Source organism: Peromyscus leucopus, chromosome X (genome assembly GCF_004664715.2).
Source record: "Peromyscus leucopus breed LL Stock chromosome X, UCI_PerLeu_2.1, whole genome shotgun sequence".
NCBI lineage: Eukaryota > Metazoa > Chordata > Mammalia > Rodentia > Cricetidae > Peromyscus > Peromyscus leucopus.
The window spans coordinates 93,079,147-93,096,910 of NC_051083.1; the positions used below are offsets into that span (position 1 = coordinate 93,079,147).

The 17,764-nt window shown below is 37.8% G+C and overlaps 1 protein-coding gene across 1 annotated transcript in view; it reads left to right on the top strand.

The window, feature by feature from the left end:
* Window positions 1-17,764, top strand: part of Tbc1d8b (TBC1 domain family member 8B) — a 79,997-nt gene that overhangs the window by 41,046 nt on the left and 21,187 nt on the right. Inside the window, 7 exon segments of the mRNA XM_028895127.2 lie at window positions 2,385-2,534; window positions 3,250-3,400; window positions 4,250-4,464; window positions 11,036-11,153; window positions 12,692-12,977; window positions 14,405-14,534; window positions 15,073-15,171. Coding sequence (XP_028750960.1) covers window positions 2,385-2,534; window positions 3,250-3,400; window positions 4,250-4,464; window positions 11,036-11,153; window positions 12,692-12,977; window positions 14,405-14,534; window positions 15,073-15,171 — 1,149 coding nt within the window.

Consider the following 17,764-nt stretch of genomic DNA (forward strand, 5'->3'; position numbering starts at 1 on the left):
CTGGGCAAGGTAATCCAGCATGAAGATTATGTTCCCAAGAGCCAGTCAAAGCACCTGGGACAGCCCCTGAACCCATTGTTAGGAGTTCCACAAGAAGACCAAGCTGTACAGCTGTCACATATATGCAGAGGGTCTAGGTCTGTCCCATGCAAGCTCCCTGGTTGTTGATTCAGACTCCATTGAGTTCTCATGAGCCAGGTTAGTGGTTTCTGTGGGTTTTCCTGCAATATTCCTGACCCCCCTGTTTCCTATAATCCCTCCTCCCTCTCCTCAGCAGGACTCCTGGAACTCTCCCTAATGTTTTGCCTTGGGTCTCTGAATCTGCCTCCACCAGTCACTGGATGAAGGCTCTCCAATGACAACTGAGGTAGTCACTAACCCGATCACAGGAGATGGCCAGTTCAGGCTATAGCAAGAACTTTTGCACACTGAGTCATCACACACCCAGCCCTATGAGGTATTTTTTTTTAAAGACCCACCCATAAGTCTTCCTTAATACCTAGGGTATGTTATAATAAATTAAAACTACTCCCAAATCTTGGAGTCTTAACATTACAAGCATTTATTTCTTAGGTCACAGCTGAATGAGAGTTGACTAGGGTAATGCCAACAAGCTTCACTCCATAAAGTTCATATGGGGTCCCAGGTTCCCAATGGCTTCCCCACCTTCTAGTATGGAGATTGGCAACCTGTAACCTGTTGTGGTAAATAAAGTTTTGAGACATAGCCATGCCATTCAATTATGTTTTGTCAATGAGTGCTTCAATACCACAATGAGAAAATTGATTAGGGACTTTATGGTCCGTGAAACTTAAAATATTTGTCTCTGACTTTTGCTTAAAACTTTTGTTGATCCCTCGTCTGAGGTTCTCTGGGCCTGTGAAGAGAGATCTGGGTCCTTTATTTATTAAATGTAATTTCTTCAATTCTTTGGATGTGTTGATAATATCTGCTTTATAATCTTTGTATATGAACTCTAACAACTAGTCACCCTCAGGGACATTTTCTCTTGGCTACTTTTTTAAAGTTCTTGATTTTATTTTTAAGCCTACCTTCCCAAGATCAACTTCTGAGTTAGCAGAATTTAACAATTATCCCATTATGGGTTAGATTTCCTTAAGTGCCTTGAACTTTTAAGTCTTCCATCTTTTATCCAAGGAAATAGTGTGTGTAGATGTTACACAAACATAAGTTTATAAATCATGAATCTTTTCATTTCCCACCTTCAAAGACAGCTGGAGTTGAATAACTAAGACCCTTTTCTGTCACATTTATTTTCTTGAACAGCTCAGAGGGGTGCACATGTGTAGATAATACTCAAGAATATGTCTAAGCCTTTCAAAGTTCCAGATGGTTATCTGCTTATCCATATCTTCCTTTCAGATTTCAAGCTACCCCTTTTTTGCCCCAAATGACATGACAGAGTTAAACACCTGTGATATTAGAAGCAGGTCACTGGGGTTTTCTTTAATGCCCTGGAAACCGAGCTCTGTTTCAGAGCTGAGCTGTGAATCAAATCAAATAACACCTTAGAAGTGGAGATTTGCCAAGAGCTGCCAGTTTGATCAAATATTGACTGTGCTGAGGAGAAGGTGTCACTTAGGGGGAAATCCAGAAGATCCACTGACTGCCTTACCGCTGGCTTTTTTTTTTTCATGGCTACTGCACTTCTGAGTTAGGGCAGGAACAGCCTCAAGTTAAAGCAGCTCAGGCTCTGGTGTTCTTACTAAGGCTCATGAGGGGTTCTGATGCTTCCTTCCTCTCCCCACTCTTTTCTGTATATGCTGGAGATGAACCCAGGTTCTTAAGCTTGCTGGGCAGTCACTCTTCCACGACATACAGCTTCAGCCTGCATTAGTTTTCCTTGAGCAAATTCTTTAAAGTCATTCTTCACCTTTGGTTAACTTGTTGCATTCTGAAATGGTTTGTGTTTGATAGTATTGTGTTGCCTTTGTTGAAGAATGGGCTCGTTGAGATTCTGAGTTTGTCATTTCCAAGATCACTTTGTTAACACCCTTAATTTTGATAAGAAAATAATGCTTCTGAGACATTTCCTTAATATTTAATATATCCATTGATTGTGGCTTATGAATGGCAAACAGAACATTAACACATTTTTTTCTTTGTTTTTGTTTTTTATTTTGTTTTGTTTTGTTTTGTTTTGTTTTGTTTTTGAAGACAAGGTTTCTCTGTATAGCAGCTATGGCTGTCCTGGAACTTGCTCTGTAGACCACACTGGCCTCAAACTCACAGAGATCCAACTGCCTCTGCCTCCCAATTGCTGAGGTTAAAGGTGTGTGCCACCACAGCCCAGCAATACATTTTTCTTAATTAAAGTTGTGAGCATACAATGAGGACAATCACATTCTTACTTTCTTTTTCAGGTTGCTATTAGTTCTGACTCTACAGGCCCACCTGATAATTTTGGGGAGCAACCTTTGACATGTCAAAAAGAATGCAGCAAAACTGTGAACACTGAAGCTTTAATGACAGTATTTCACCCTCAAAATTTGGAGAATCTTGATTCTAAAATGGTAAGAAAACAGAATAATAATTAAATCTATGGATTAGAGCAATCAATGGAAAATAACTTTTAGAACATACTAGATCAGTGGTTCTCAGCTTTCATAATGCTATGACCCTTTAATACAGTTCTTCATGTTGTGGTGACCCCCAACCATAAAATTATTTCTGTTGCTGCTTTATAACTCTAAGTTTGCTATTATTATGAATTGTAATGTAAGTATCTGTGTTTTCTAATGGACTTAGACAACCCCTGTGAAAGGGTTACTTGATCCCCACCTCCCAAAGGGATTATAGCCCACAGGTTGAGAACCACTGTACTGGATGGTATCAAAACAGAAAGCTTTACCTTTGAGGTTTGAAGTATGCCTAGTTTGGTTCCACAACACTCAGACTGTTATCAATAGTGAAGAGAAGAGAGGAATGTTGGCTATTGAGTCTTAGTCACGTGGGTTCCTAATAACCTCTGCTAAACCCAATTTGATTTTGGAAGAATGGTGGTTCAAAGCTTTTACCTTCCATGTGTTAGGCTTTTGCAATTTTAGGAGTTTGCATGCATTTAAGATTTTTTTTATGTTAAGGATTCAGTACTTTACTATGTGAATATGATTTTTTATTTTCTAAATTTTTGCTCTGTATATATTATTTCATGGTAAACAGAATGAGCAAGTTATCTTAAAGAAATTCATTTTTCACTGTTCACTTGCCCTTATTTTTCTGTTACAGTTGAAAGAAAAGATGAAGGAACAATCTTGGAACATCTTATTTTCTGAATGTGGGCGTGGTGTTAGCATGTTCCGGACAAAAAAGACCCGAGATCTAGTTGTAAGAGGGATTCCAGAGACTTTGAGAGGAGAGCTCTGGATGCTTTTCTCAGGTATTACACTTATTTGATTCATTCATTTAGTAGACATTAAGTGTGCCGCTTCTAGGAGTTATGCTCTAAGCACAAAGACGGCTAGGATGTGAGCTTAGACTAGTCAAAGAGAAAAAACTGTATTTATATGTGCTTACCTAAATATCTACATATCTACTATCTTACAAGATTAATTATTAGGCAAGATATGTGTAATTGGGGGTATAGGGTTCATATCTGTAGCATCAAGGGAAAATTAAATGAAAAAACTTGATGAAAATGTTATCCTGATAAATAATGACTGCTATGGATGGTCTTTCTGTACACTGTGAATATGTGTTGTTCTCATTGGTTGATAAATAAAGCTGTTTGGCCAGTAGCAAGGTAGAATAAGGTTAGGCGGTACATTCAAACTGAAGATGGAGATGAAGAAGGGTGGAGTCAAGAGAGATGCCAGCCCGCCACCCAAGGAGCAACAAAATGCTAGCAAACCAGTAATGCCATGGCCACATGGCAACATATAGATTAATAGAAATGGGTTAATTTAAGATGAAAAAGCTAGCTAGCATGACGCCTGAGCCATAGGCCATGCAGTTTGTAATTAATATAAGCCTCTGTGTGTTTACTTGGGACTGAGCTGCTGTGGGACTGGGCAGGACACAGGAAAACTTCCATCTACAAATGAATTGATGTTGTAGACTCATGTATTGCTTCCCTTTTCCCTCATTTTCTTTCTTTTTTGTGTGTGTTCAGATATTATTTGAGCATAAAGCTAAACCTCAAGGTAATAAAATGCAAATATGCCACTATATGAAAATCTTAGCTTTGTTATATTATTCATTATATATGTGAATGCAATTGTCCTTGCAGGTGCTGTTAATGACATGGCTACCAATCCTGGCTATTATGCTGAAGTGGTTGAAAAGTCCTTAGGGACCTGCAACTTGGCTACTGAAGAAATTGAACGTGATTTACGTCGCTCTCTGCCTGAGCACCCAGCATTTCAGAGTGATACTGGCATATCTGCTCTGAGGCGGGTACTGACAGCTTATGCATATAGGAATCCCAAAATAGGATACTGCCAGGTATAACTTCACTGTGATCTCAAATATTATGTGCATATTTCAAATGATATTATCAAATTCAACTCTAGAATTTGGGACATATGATAATGAGAGCAGAGGTAGGGCTGAGATTGATTGTAGATATTAAAGTAGGATGATAGTGGGAACATTTTAAAGTATTGATATCTCACTAATTTCTTTTTTTAAAGATTTATTTTTATTTATATGTATGTGTGTTTCTCTGTGTGGGTATTTGCCATATGTGTGCAGGTACCCTTGGAGGCCAGAAGAGGGCATTGGATCTCCTGGAGCTGGAGCCACAGACAGCTAGCTGTAAGCTGCCCAACATGGGCACTGAGAGCTGAACTCAGGTCCTCTGAAGAGCACCAAGAGTTCCTAAACACATTTTTTCATAACAATTGGATTATTGTTCTTTAAAAGACACTGTATCACATGCTATATAAAGATATATCAGATAAAAATCTTGTCAGAAAAAATACATAGATCAGGTCTGAGGAGGTATATCTAAGTGGGTAACGTGCTTGTACAAACGTGAGGACCTGAGTTTGACTCTCTAGCATCAATGTAAAAAAAAAATCGAGGTATGGCAGTGTGCATCTGTAACTCTAGTGCTGGGGAGAGGTGGAAACAAGTGGATCCTGGACCTGGGGGCTTGCTCTCCATCCAGTCTAGCTGAAATGGCAAGCTTTGGGTTCAGTTAAAAAAAGTGTCTCAAAATAAATAAATAAAGTGGAATAATGACTGAGGTTGAACTCACAACATTGATCTTTGGCCTTCACATGTACCTGCCACAGAAGAGCACACCCATACACCTGTGTACATATGCACACAATAGCTAGATAGTTAAATGAATATTCATTGGGAAATTGAAAATCAAGGGAGACAAACTGAATGCAAAGTGAAGTCAGGATTTGTAATAAACTATTTTCATCTGGGAGTATCAGAGAGGGCTTCATGGAAGAGCTACGTAGCTTTTGCAGGTCATGGCAGTTTGCGAATTTTGAACATATAGAAATGGAATTTAAGAACTTTCTAAGTGAAAGGATTGGTGCAGTCTAATACAGATAGAGGTAAGTAAAGAATATGTGTAAGGTCATGTACTGTTTAATAAAGGGGGGATGAATAAAGCAGTAATTTATTTGGAGAAAACATTGGGTAGTTTGGAGTTGGTTAGGAGTTTAAATCTTATTTTATAGACAGTGGGGGAATCCTTGGTAAAAATCCTTTAGGAGTGCACTGTGTTAATTAGGTAGTTGACTGCTACCAGACACAAATAGATAGTAACTGAAATATTATAGAATATTATTTACTAAAAAAGGAAACAGAAATAATAATTTAGGTCAGTAGACAGTTCTCTTTTGTGAGATTAGTAAGGGACTTGGGCTATAGGTTGAAAATATACTGTCATCTTAGAAATAAAACTAAGATTTTGATAGCCATTACATGGAATCTGCAGATCAACTTGGGGACTATTACATATTAACAATATTAAATCTTTCAAACAATGAACACAGGGTGTTTCCTTCATTATTTAGTAGGTCTCTGGTTTATTCTTCTGAAAAGATATTACATAGCTTTCAATGTAAAATCTTAAAACTTATTTTGATGATAATTTTATTTCTAAGTATTTTTATGCTTTTGAAATTATAGTAAATGGATGTTTGTCTCTTACTTCTTTTTTTTAATCTTTTTTTGTGTATTTATTTTATTTTATTTTTTTTATTTTACAATACTATTCAGTTCTACATAATAGCCACAGATTCCCTTGTTCTCTCCCTTCCTGCCCCCTCCCCTTCCCCCCAGCACACCCCCATTCCACCTCTCCGATCAAGTCTCCCCGAGGACTGGATCGACCTGATAGACTCAGTCCAGGCAGGTCCAGTCCCCTCCTCCCAGATTGAGCCAAGCGTCCCTGCATAAGTCCCAGGTTTCAAACAGCTAACTCATGCAACGAGCCCAGGACCTGGTACCACTGCCTAGATGCCTCCCAAACAGATCAAGCCAATCGACTGTCTCACCAATTCAGAGGGCCTGATCCAGTTGGGGGCCCTCGGCCTTTGGTTCATAGTTCATGTGTTTCCATTCATTTGGTTATTTGTCCCTGTGCTTTATCCAACCTTGGTTTCAACAATTCTCGTTCATATAAACCCTCCTCTTTCTCACTAATTAGACTCCCAGCGCTCCACCAGGGGGCTAGCCGTGGATGTCTGCATCCAGATTCCTCAGTCCTTGGATGGGGTTTATGGCACAACTATTAGGGTGTTTGGCCATCCCATCACCAGAGTAGGTCAGGCCCGGCTGTCTCTCGACCATTGCCAGCAGTCTTTTGTGGGGGTATCTTTGTGGATTTCTGTGGGCCTCTTTAGCTCTTTGTTTCTTCCTTTTCTCAAAATACAGTTCATTTTTTTTATATACTAATCTTGTTTCCTTTAGACTTCTAGAAGATCATTTGTAGACTTCTTTCATGTTTCAATATATGTATCTTAGTTAGGGTTTCTGTTGCTGTAAAGAGACACCATGACCACAGCAACTCTTCTAAAGGAAAAACATTTATTGGGGTGACTTACCCCAGCACACCTGGCTTTATAGTTGTATTGAAAATGAATATTTAGTCTTGTTATTTATCTTAGAGAGAGCCAGTCTTTTGTCATATAGTATGTAATTAACGGTAGAGGATTTTTGTGTAGATCATCAGGTTGAAGAATTCCCTTTATATTCCTAGTTTCTGAATATTACCTTTTAAATATGAGAAAGACTGTAGATGCTGAGTGCAGTGAAACTTACCTATAATCCTAACACATAGAGGATAGGGCAGGGGATTTTGAATATAAATTTAGCCTGGGCTACATACTGTAACTCTGTCTCTAAAAAAGCAAAGCAGGAAAAAGGAGTATTAGATTTTTAATATTTTAAATTAATTACAACATTTCTCTGTGGTGGTATTCTAATTGTACTGAAATGTGATTTTGATTGTATGTTAATAAATAAAGTCGCCCGGGGGTCAGAGCTATTAGAGCCATAGACAGAGTGTGGCGGTGGTGGCACACGCCTTTAATCCATAGATCTCTGTGTGTTCAGGGATACAGCCAGCATTGGAGACATATGCCTTTAAGACCTAGGGGACTGTACATTCAGACAGTGACGAGGCAGTCACGTGTTTGGGTTTACAACCAATGAGAAGGCAGAACAATAATACTATAAAAAAGACGTACAGACAGGAAGTAGCCCTCTTTCGGGAAGCTGGGACACCGCAGGCGGAAGGGTGAGATTTTAGCTCTGAGCTCTGACCTCTCGGCTTTCACTTTTACATTGTTTCTGTGTTTCTTATTTAATAAGACGGTTAGTTACATCTACATTTCTCCCTTCCCTTTCCTCTCTCCAAAACTTCTCTCATAAACTCCTTCCTGCTCTCCTTCAAATTCATGGCCTCTGTTTTCACTACTTGTTATTGCATGGATGTGTGTGTGTGTGTGTGTGTGTGTGTGTGTATGTATGTATGTATGTGTGTGTGTGTGCATATATATCCTTAAATATAACCTGTTCAGTCCATATAATGTTACTCACATGTATGTTTTCAAGGCTGACCATTTGGTACTGGATCACCTCTCCTATTCCCAATTTCCTCAGTTACCTGTAGTTCTTTGTATAAGGCGGAGGCCTCATGAAATTTTGTAAAAAATTTTTTCTTTGTGTTCACTGACATTATGTGTTTTCTGTTAAAATGGCATATTTCATTGATTGGTTTAAATATTTTTACACTACTCTTGCATTTCCAGGATAAATCCCAGTATATATTTTTGTATACTCTCAAGTTTGGTCTCTTATTGTCTTGTTAAGGATTTTACATTCATATTCGTGAAATACATTGCTGTGTAATTAGTTGTCTCGTAATATCTGTGTCTAATTTTGGTGTCAGTATTTCTCAGAATGAGTTGGATTCTGTTTCTTGCTCTTGGTTTTGACGTGGCTTGTGAAGGACTGGTGTCACTTCTTCAAATGTTTAGTAGAACATGCCAATAAAGCCAGCTGTTCTTTGCTGTCTTTGTAGGAAGTGTTGTCATTGCTATTTCAATCTCTTATTGTATCTCCATTCTCCCTTTTCTTTCCTCTACAACTGGTTTTAGTAGTTGGTATTTTTTAAAGAAATTGCCCATTTTATCTAATTTGTTAACGTTCAGTTGTTTACCACATTCTTTCTATTTCTGTAATATTGTTTGTATGTTACCGCTTTTCAGATGGTAATAATTGGAGTTCACCCTCTCTTTTTTATCTTTTTGCTTAGGTTACCTAAAAGTATGTAGTTTTAAAGAATATTGTTTTTAAAATATTTTTGTGAGCCTAACTTATTTGTTGAAATTCCTTTTTAATATATTTTCATTAATCCTTTGAGAATTTTGTACGACATGTTTTAATCACATTTATTTCCCCTTCCCCAACTCTTCACAGATTCACCCTCTTTCCCTTCCCACCCATCCTTGTGTTCTTTGTCCTTTCTCTGCCCAATCAAGGCCAATTGGTGCTGCTTAAATGTTCTTGCATGTGTGGCCTTCCACTGCAGCATGGTAGATATCAAGGGCTGCATTCATAAAGAAAACTAACCCTTCCTCTCCAAGCCGCTAAGAATTGCCAGGAGCTCCTCAAAGAGGGTTGAAACTTTGGGCCCAACTATCCTCTCCATGCTGGGATTTGCTCGGCCTTAAGCTTGCATAGGTCTTGTACATACTGTCACAACCACTTTGAGTTCATATTTGCAGATGCCCTGCTGTATCCAGAGGACACTGTTTCCTTTTAGTCATCCATGACCTCTGCCTCCTACCCTTGTTCTCTCCCCCATTCTGCATTGACCCCTGAGCTTTTGGAGGAGGTGGTGCGATACATATGTTCCAGTTATACCTGAACATTCTGTATCAGCTTATTCTCTGCACTTTGGCTAGTTGTGGCTCTCTGTGTTGATCATCATCTACTGCCGAATTTTTCTGATGAAGATTAGGAGATACCTTAATGTATGTGTATGATGATATCATTAAGCATTGGTTTCATATAATACTATGTTTATTTGGCAGAATAACAGTAGTAAGTTCTCTACTAGGAGCTATGATCTCTCTAGCTGTAGGTTCCTGGCCTGATAATGGTTTCAGATATTTCAGGTATGGGTTTCATTTTATGGAACGGGCCATAAACATAAACAAAGTGGTAAGTTACTCCCACAATATTGTTTCCACTGTTGCACCATTGGGCAATGTCTTGCAAGGACAGCCATTATTGTAGTTCGCTGAGCAAGAATGATGTTGAGTTCTCCTTTCTTTTCTTTTTCTATTCCCTACCACTTTATGATTGCCAAACGCCCCAAAACTAGCCAGTCGTGAGAGCTTGACCTTCTTCTTTCTTAGCATACAGGCTGGCTGGCATATAGCTCAGTGATACAGTGCTTGCCAAAGCCCTGGCTCGCATCCCAAGCATCTCCGAAAAAAGTATACATAAAGCTATAAATATACCTAAAGCAATATACATGAACATGGATTTCTAGATACCAATGGATGTGCTGGAGTTTTTCAAAGCCCCCAGATTTTCTTCAAATGTTTTTGTTAATTTCTTGTTTGGCCCAGCTGTTACCCATTGCCTCGGGCAGCCACATGCTCAATAGCTACCTCTGATTATTTTTAACAAACACTCTGGAGAAAAGGCTTTTGTGCTAGATGAACTCTGTGTCAGGTCAAGTAAAGAGAGCTTTGTAAATGGAGTACTCCAGAAGAGTACCAGACAGATTGAATAATGACAGTCTACAAATGGTACTTTGAAAGAACTCCAACCCCTTTCTCTTCCTTCCAGTATAAGCAGAAACTTAGGTAGCAATGGAAATGGAGAAGAAAGAATATATATGAAAAAAAAAAAAAAAACACTTTGTTGCCAGGCGGTGGTGGTGCACGCCTTTAATCCCAGCAGCACTTGGGAGGCAGAGCCAGGCGGATTGCTGTGAGTTCGAGGCCAGCCTGGTCTACAGGACAGGCACCAAAATTACACAGAGAAACCCTATCTTGAAAAAAAAAACACTTTGTTAATAGAAGCTGTAGGATTTGAATCAAAATTGCATGTACCAAATAAAGAGTTTCTACAGTGATGAAAATTGGAATAACTAAGAAGACAAAGTATTTAAAGAGAGGTGATATTTAGTTTTGTGAATAATGAAGTGGTTGATTTGATTTGATATCTAAAGGAGTAAACTCCAGGAGATAGGTATAAAATTTGTTTTCTCCAATATTAAGATATAATTCACAATAATATGTTTTGTTTTAAAGACTCATAATAATTAAGATATTTTAACCCATTGATGGTGTTTATAGCCATGATATTACTGCTTCATTTCCCTTTAATAGTACTGTATAAAATACCTGACTGGCAAGTGTTAACCTAACTATACATTGCTTTGCTTTGGATTAGCTTCAAGTCCTTAGATTGCCTTTATTGTTACTCACTTGTCATTATTGCTATTGCAAAGTTCTATGCTTGAAGAAGAAATGCAGTTATTACCTAAGTAATAATCACTTCTTTGTTTCTTTTCTATGAAATGTAGGCAATGAACATTTTGACTTCAGTATTGCTTCTATATGCAAAAGAAGAAGAAGCTTTTTGGCTTCTGGTTGCTGTATGTGAACGAATGTTGCCCGATTATTTTAATCGTCGAATCATTGGTAAAAACAAATATAAAAAGAATACATACATATATCTACACATGAATGCTGGCTTAATCAATTTTTGCTGCTATCACCAAATGGCACAGACAGTAATTTATAAAGAATAGACATTTATTTTAACTAGTGATTCTAGAGGTTTAACTAGTCCAAGAGCATGGTGCCAACATCTGCTCAGCATGTTGTCAGGGTCTTATTGCATCATAATAATGTAGCATAGGATATCCTCTGGCCAGACAGAGCAAGCACACTAGAATTAGCTTGCTTTGTATAACAATAACTTACTAATCTATGAATTAACTAATCTATTCATTAAGGCAGAGCCCTTGTGATCCAATCACTTCCTGAAGGTCCTAACTCTAAATAGTATTAATATGTGAATTGAAGAATGGTTTAGTTTCTAACATAGGAAAATCATAACATAGGAAAATTTTTTTCAATCACAGAAGACTTAGTCTTTTCTAACAATTTTAATGTCTGTTGTCTCTTTGGTGGGAGAGTGGTTTTGTTTGTGGATTTGGGGGACATTTGTGTGTTGAAACAAAGTCCAGCTGTATAGCTCAGGATGTGTAGCTCCAAGTAGCAGTCTTCCTGTCTCTCCCAAGTGCTGAGATTATAGATATATACCACCAAGCCTGGCTTCTTACTACTAAATTACCAGTCAAACTGAAGAGTTGGTAAGTTAGATTGAGAAAGACAGAAAACACAAGCAATGTCAAAATGTTACATTGACTGATACTCTTAGGCAAAGACCTTTGATATTGAAAGTGTAGTTGGACAATTATTTTATATGTTACTTTTTCAAAATTAAGGACTTGGCCTGCTCTGTAATAAAATGGAAAATTTAACTTGTGTTTATAAACACTAGATTGACAAAATAATGATGATTTGAGACATCCAGAGCTACTAAGGAAATTTTTAATAGTTTCTTGATGTAAGGGAGACTTAAAGTCTCCATATTTATATGAGTTTATATATAAAAAGGAATCGAGTTTTTCTTTATTAATTGTGTGATATTATCTTTAGTTATAAAATATATAAAGATCTATGATCCCATTTTAATACCTATAGAGTACTGTGCCTAGGTCTTGATTATGTTGTCTTTTGTTATAAGTTATGTGTGCATTTACCTTTACTGCAATCAATATTGAATTCTAGTAGGAATAAGGATGTAGCTCGGTGATAGCATGTTTGCCTGTTATGCACAGGCCCTGAGTTCTATCCTACTACCACAAAAGATACTAAATGCTTTGAAGATAATCCTACATCATTAAATAGCATCTCGTACATGTCTCTGACTGTAAGAAGAACTAAGGAACCCCTCAAATGAATTGAAATTGAATTTCTCATGTGTTCTTAGGTTCATAACATTCAACTAGCTGTTGCAGAGATGTGCAAATTATAGAAAGGCACTAAAGGGTTCCTATTTGAAGGAAGTGAGATGAGCTGTATCAGGAAGCTAATGAAAGTGGACAGGAACCACAAAGAAAGCTTTTTGAAAGGTGGTCATTTCTTAAACTTGTTTTGATGTTTTCCAGGTGCCTTGGTGGATCAGGCAGTGTTTGAAGAACTTATTAGGGATCACCTTCCTCAGCTGACAGAACACATGACTGATATGACCTTCTTTTCCTCAGTTTCTCTCTCATGGTTCCTCACACTTTTCATTAGTGTGCTGCCTATTGAAAGTGCCGTGAATGTGGTGGACTGTTTTTTCTATGATGGAATAAAGGCCATTTTACAACTAGGATTGGCAATACTTGACTATAATTTAGACAAACTTCTGACATGTAAAGATGATGCTGAAGCTGTGACAGCACTAAACAGGTATTGTAAGAACTATAGCATTTAAATCTGGAGGTGGGCCTGGGAAGATGGATTAGCAGTTGAGAATGCTTGCTGCTATCCCAAATGAGTTCGATTCCCAGCACCCGTGTCAGGCTGCTATCCAGATCCAGGGATCCAATAGCTTCTTCTTGCCTCCATGGGCATCCCAACATGTATGGTGTATAGACACACAAACACATAAGTAAAAATTTAAAATCTTCAAATCCGGTGATCTGAGTGATTATGTTGTTCAGGGTGCTTAGTTTACCAATGAGGAAACTGAGTTCTAGAAACGTCAAGCAATTTGCTTTAAGTCACAGAGGTGGTTGAAAGAAACAGCCAGACCCAAAGTACTATTCTTTGTATTTAAAGAGAGTGCAGCAAGAGTAAATCACTTTGATGTGAACAGTTAGGTTCCTTACACATTTGTGCTAACATCATTAATCCAGTAAATCATAATAATTGACAATAATGTTATTAATATATTAATATAATATTAATTATTAATATTAATAATTTTACTTTAAACTAGAACGTGTCTATATAGAAAGTAATCTGAGGGGCAGAGAGCTAGTTAGCAATGTTAAAGTATCCAGTGGGGAAAATTATCCTGGTTTCCAGGTGGTATCAGTCTGGTAGGTTGAATTTTATTTTCCTGGTGGATTTTGTATGAATACTACTTTGTGTTGGGGCACATGGGGTTTTGAGTATGTAGATGTATATTCATACATTTGTACGAGTTATATGAATGAAAGTTGAATTGGCAACTGTTTTTTTAAAGATTTATTTATTTGTTATGTGTATACATATTCTGTGTACATTTGTTGTGTGTATACATATGTGTATACATATTCTGCCTGCATGTGTCCCTGCAGGCCAGAAGAGGGCGCCAGATCTCATTACAGATGGTTGTGAGCCACCATGTGGGTGCTGGGAATTGAACTCAGGACCTTTGGAAGAGCAGCCAGTGCTCTTAACCGCTGAGCCATCTCTCCAGCCCTTGGCAACTGTTTTAATGCTTCATAAAACCCAGTTCTGTACAGAATAATATAGACACCTCCCTTTGGCATTCAGAACTCTAAGATAAGGCCTCAGTTTTCCTTTTTAAAACTTATTTCCCCTTTCAAGCTTCTGTAGACCTGATATTCTTTCCATTCTAAATGTGTTTGGAGTTTTTGCCAGGTATGCACTGAACCTGTTCACTTCCCTCATGTTCTTTCTCACTCCCAAAGTGATTTTTGCATCTCATTCCTTCTACCCATTTTCTTAATTCCAAACCATCTTTAGATTCTTCTTGTTCATACGCCTTCCCTTGTGTTCTCAATTAAAATTGACCTCTGACTGATTTAGGAGACAAAAGCTGTGGTTTTCTCTGCTGCAACTATTTTAGTTTCACTAATTCTTATATTATTGTCACTTTTGGATAGGTTCTTTGACAATGTCATTAATAAGGATAGCCCATTGCCTTCAAATGTTCAGCAGGGTTCAAATATCAATGATGAAAAAAGCAGTCATACTAAAGTGGATATTACAGATTTGATTAGAGAATCCAATGAGGTAAGTTTTTTGTACCATAAATATGATTACATAGTATATTTAAATATTTATAAATAATTGCATGGCATACTTATATATTGTATATTAAGAATGCAATAACAATGCAAACAAAGAAACAACTTAAAAATCTAACTTTACTATGACATTGAGTTCTGTGAATTGATCCTAGGTTGTATAACTTCCTCTGCCTCAATTTATTTTTCATTAAATGATATTAAATTTACTTGCTTTCACAAATGATGGCCACCTTTAACTATGTGGTTAAAGTTAAAACTCTATGAAAAGTTAAAACTGATTCTCTTTTGCAGACTAAGATTTTGACCAATGTTCTTAGTCAAGACATATAATAGATGGATGTAATTTTCTCCAGTGAACATATATAAAAAACTTAGATGGCAATGTTCAAAGTCACTGAACAGATCAGGAAAATAGTTAGAAATAGAATCAAGGCCTCGGAGAATTGAGTCTGGTGAAATTCAGTTGTAAGAGAAGTGGATGTTTATTATGAATTAGTATCCACTGAAATCATTTCTTGCAGAAATATGGTAGTATTCGCTATGAAGATATCCATAGCATGCGCTGTCGAAATCGGTTGTATGTGATACAGACCCTGGAGGAAACAACAAAACAGAATGTGGTGAGTATACATACACCCTGTGGGGGAAACCCTGAAGTAACTTTTCTTTAACTTCCTTTAAAGTTAACCTGCCACGTGAATAAAATGAAAGAGCTCAACTTTAGAGCTAGGTTCTTGCCTTGACTTGCCTAGTTGTGAATTTTTAGAGAGAAATGTTTTCTTCTGGCTGAATGATTGTGTTTATTTCAACATGTTTTATATTATTTGACCTTCAACTGTACTTTGAAGTAATACTGAATGCTACAATGTAGGCATTTGAGCAACAAACATTTGTGGCATGAAGCTTCAGTAAGAATATCTTGGGCTGGAGAGATGGCTCAGTGATTACAAACATGTACTGCTCTTCCGGAGAACCCGTTTGGTTCTTAGCACCCATATCCAGCAGCTCATAACTGCCTATAGCTCCAGCTGCAGTGAGTCCAGCCCCCTCTTCTGGCTTCCACAGACATTGCACTCAAATGTGCTCAAACCCACAGATAGACATATACACATAATTAAAAATCAAAATAAAAAAAGCTGACCCTCATAACAGCAAATGTTTCTAATAAATAATATTTCTTTATAATACCTAAAGGAAAATTAAAAGTGTATAAAACGGAATTCACTCTTAAAATATTTCCATGGTTCCATAGGTAACTGCTAATACTGGTTTCCTCTGGTCAGTGAGATGAAAAGATCACTGATCCCAAGGGAAAGAATTTTACTTTGTTGTTTATATTGTTCTATACTGTTTGATTTTTTATCATTATGATTTATTGTTTTATAAACCTCCTTATTTAAAAACTGGGTCCTCTGTCAGGCAGTGCTGGTGCATGCCTTTAATCCTAGCACTTGGGAGGCAGAGGCAGGTGAGTTCCAGGACAGCCAGGGCTGTTACACAAAGAAACCCTATCTCAAAAAAGAAAAAAAACTGGGTTCTCAGAGATGCAATCTAGGAAAATTAGTATTTCTGAAGACTCTAGGTTTAGATTTCAATTAAATAATTTAATAATGTTACTGTGATATAGGGCAGAGAACATTTGTTTTTGTTTCTAAATATTAACTTAAAATATTGGTTACATATGTTTATCACAAATAATTCAAGCATTAAAGAAACATAAAAAAATGAAGTTTTCATAACCCACAAGTAACTATCTTAAAATGAGTCAAGTGTATCTTTACATTTCTTTTCACTCTTTAGTATCATAAAATATACGTGTTGGTAGGGAGAGGAAATATAGATTTTTAAAAATGAGATCACACATTATACCAGTCACTCAAATATATAATGATCATTGCATATAATTAGATGTAACTCATTCTTTTTAGTGCACAAATTAGTATACCATGATATAATTAATTCTTCAAGAATTTCATACAGTGTATTTTAATCATGTTCATTCCCCTCCACCAACTCCTCCCAGATTCTCCCAACCTCCCTATCCACTCAACTTCATGATCTGTCTCTTTTAAACCCATTGAGTCCAGTTTTTTTTTTTTTTTTTTTGCCTGAGTATTCCTGGGAATGGGGCTTGCCCTGGAGTACAGTCAGTACACTAGAAAATTGTCATTGCCTCTCTCAATAGTCATCAAATGCTAGCCTCTAGCTAGGAGGATTTTGTGCCTACCTCCCCTCCTACATGCTGGGATTTTGTCTGCTTTGAGCTTGTATAGGTCTTGTGTATACTGTCGTAATCACTCTGAGTTTATATGTGCACCTTCCGTGTGGTATCTGAAAAACAGGTTCCACGAAGTTATCCATGACCTTTGACTCTTACACTCTTTCTGTCCCCTCTTCTGCATAGATATCTAAGTCTTGCGAGGCAGGGTGTGGTATAGACATCCCACTTAGGGCTGAGCACTGCAAAGTCTCTTATTCTCTACCCATTGACCAGTTGTAGGTTTCTACATTAATTGCTGTCTACTGCAAGAAGCAGCTTTTCCTTCATTTTTATTTATTTAAAATTTTTCATTTTACATACCAACCCCAGGTTACCCTCTTCTCCCACACCGACCCCCCATCCCAGCCTCCCCCATCTGTGTGAGGCCCACTCCCACTTTTACCCCAGGGTACTTTTGAGGAGGGAGAAGTGAGAAATATTTAGATAGAAAGATAGAGGGGAGAGAGACAGATCGAAACAGTATAGTTCAGGAGAGCCTGGATCTTTATCCACCGGCCCAGAACTTTATTCAAACGGGCTTTTTATAACAATGCCAAGGGGCGAGGTAAAAGACTTCCCCCTGCTAGATACAACCAAGTGTAGACCCTTCCAAACACCTGGTCCATGGTCCAGTCATCCTCTTATGCAGTCCTGCTTGTAAAGCAAGCTCAGATCTCACTAGGAAACCTCTGTGGGCTCCCACACGCATCCCTTCCTCAGAGAGGGTAAGGCCACACATAGGGAATCAAAAAGTCTGGCACATCAAGTTGAAGCAGGACTAAGCCCCTCCACCCTGCATCAAGGCTGAGCAACGTGTCCCTCCATATGGAATGGGTTCTTAAAAGCCAGTTCATGTACCTGGGATAAGTCCTGGCCCACTGCCAGGGACCCCACAAACAGATCAAACCACACAACTGTTACCCACATTCAGAGGGCCTAGTTCGGTCCCATGC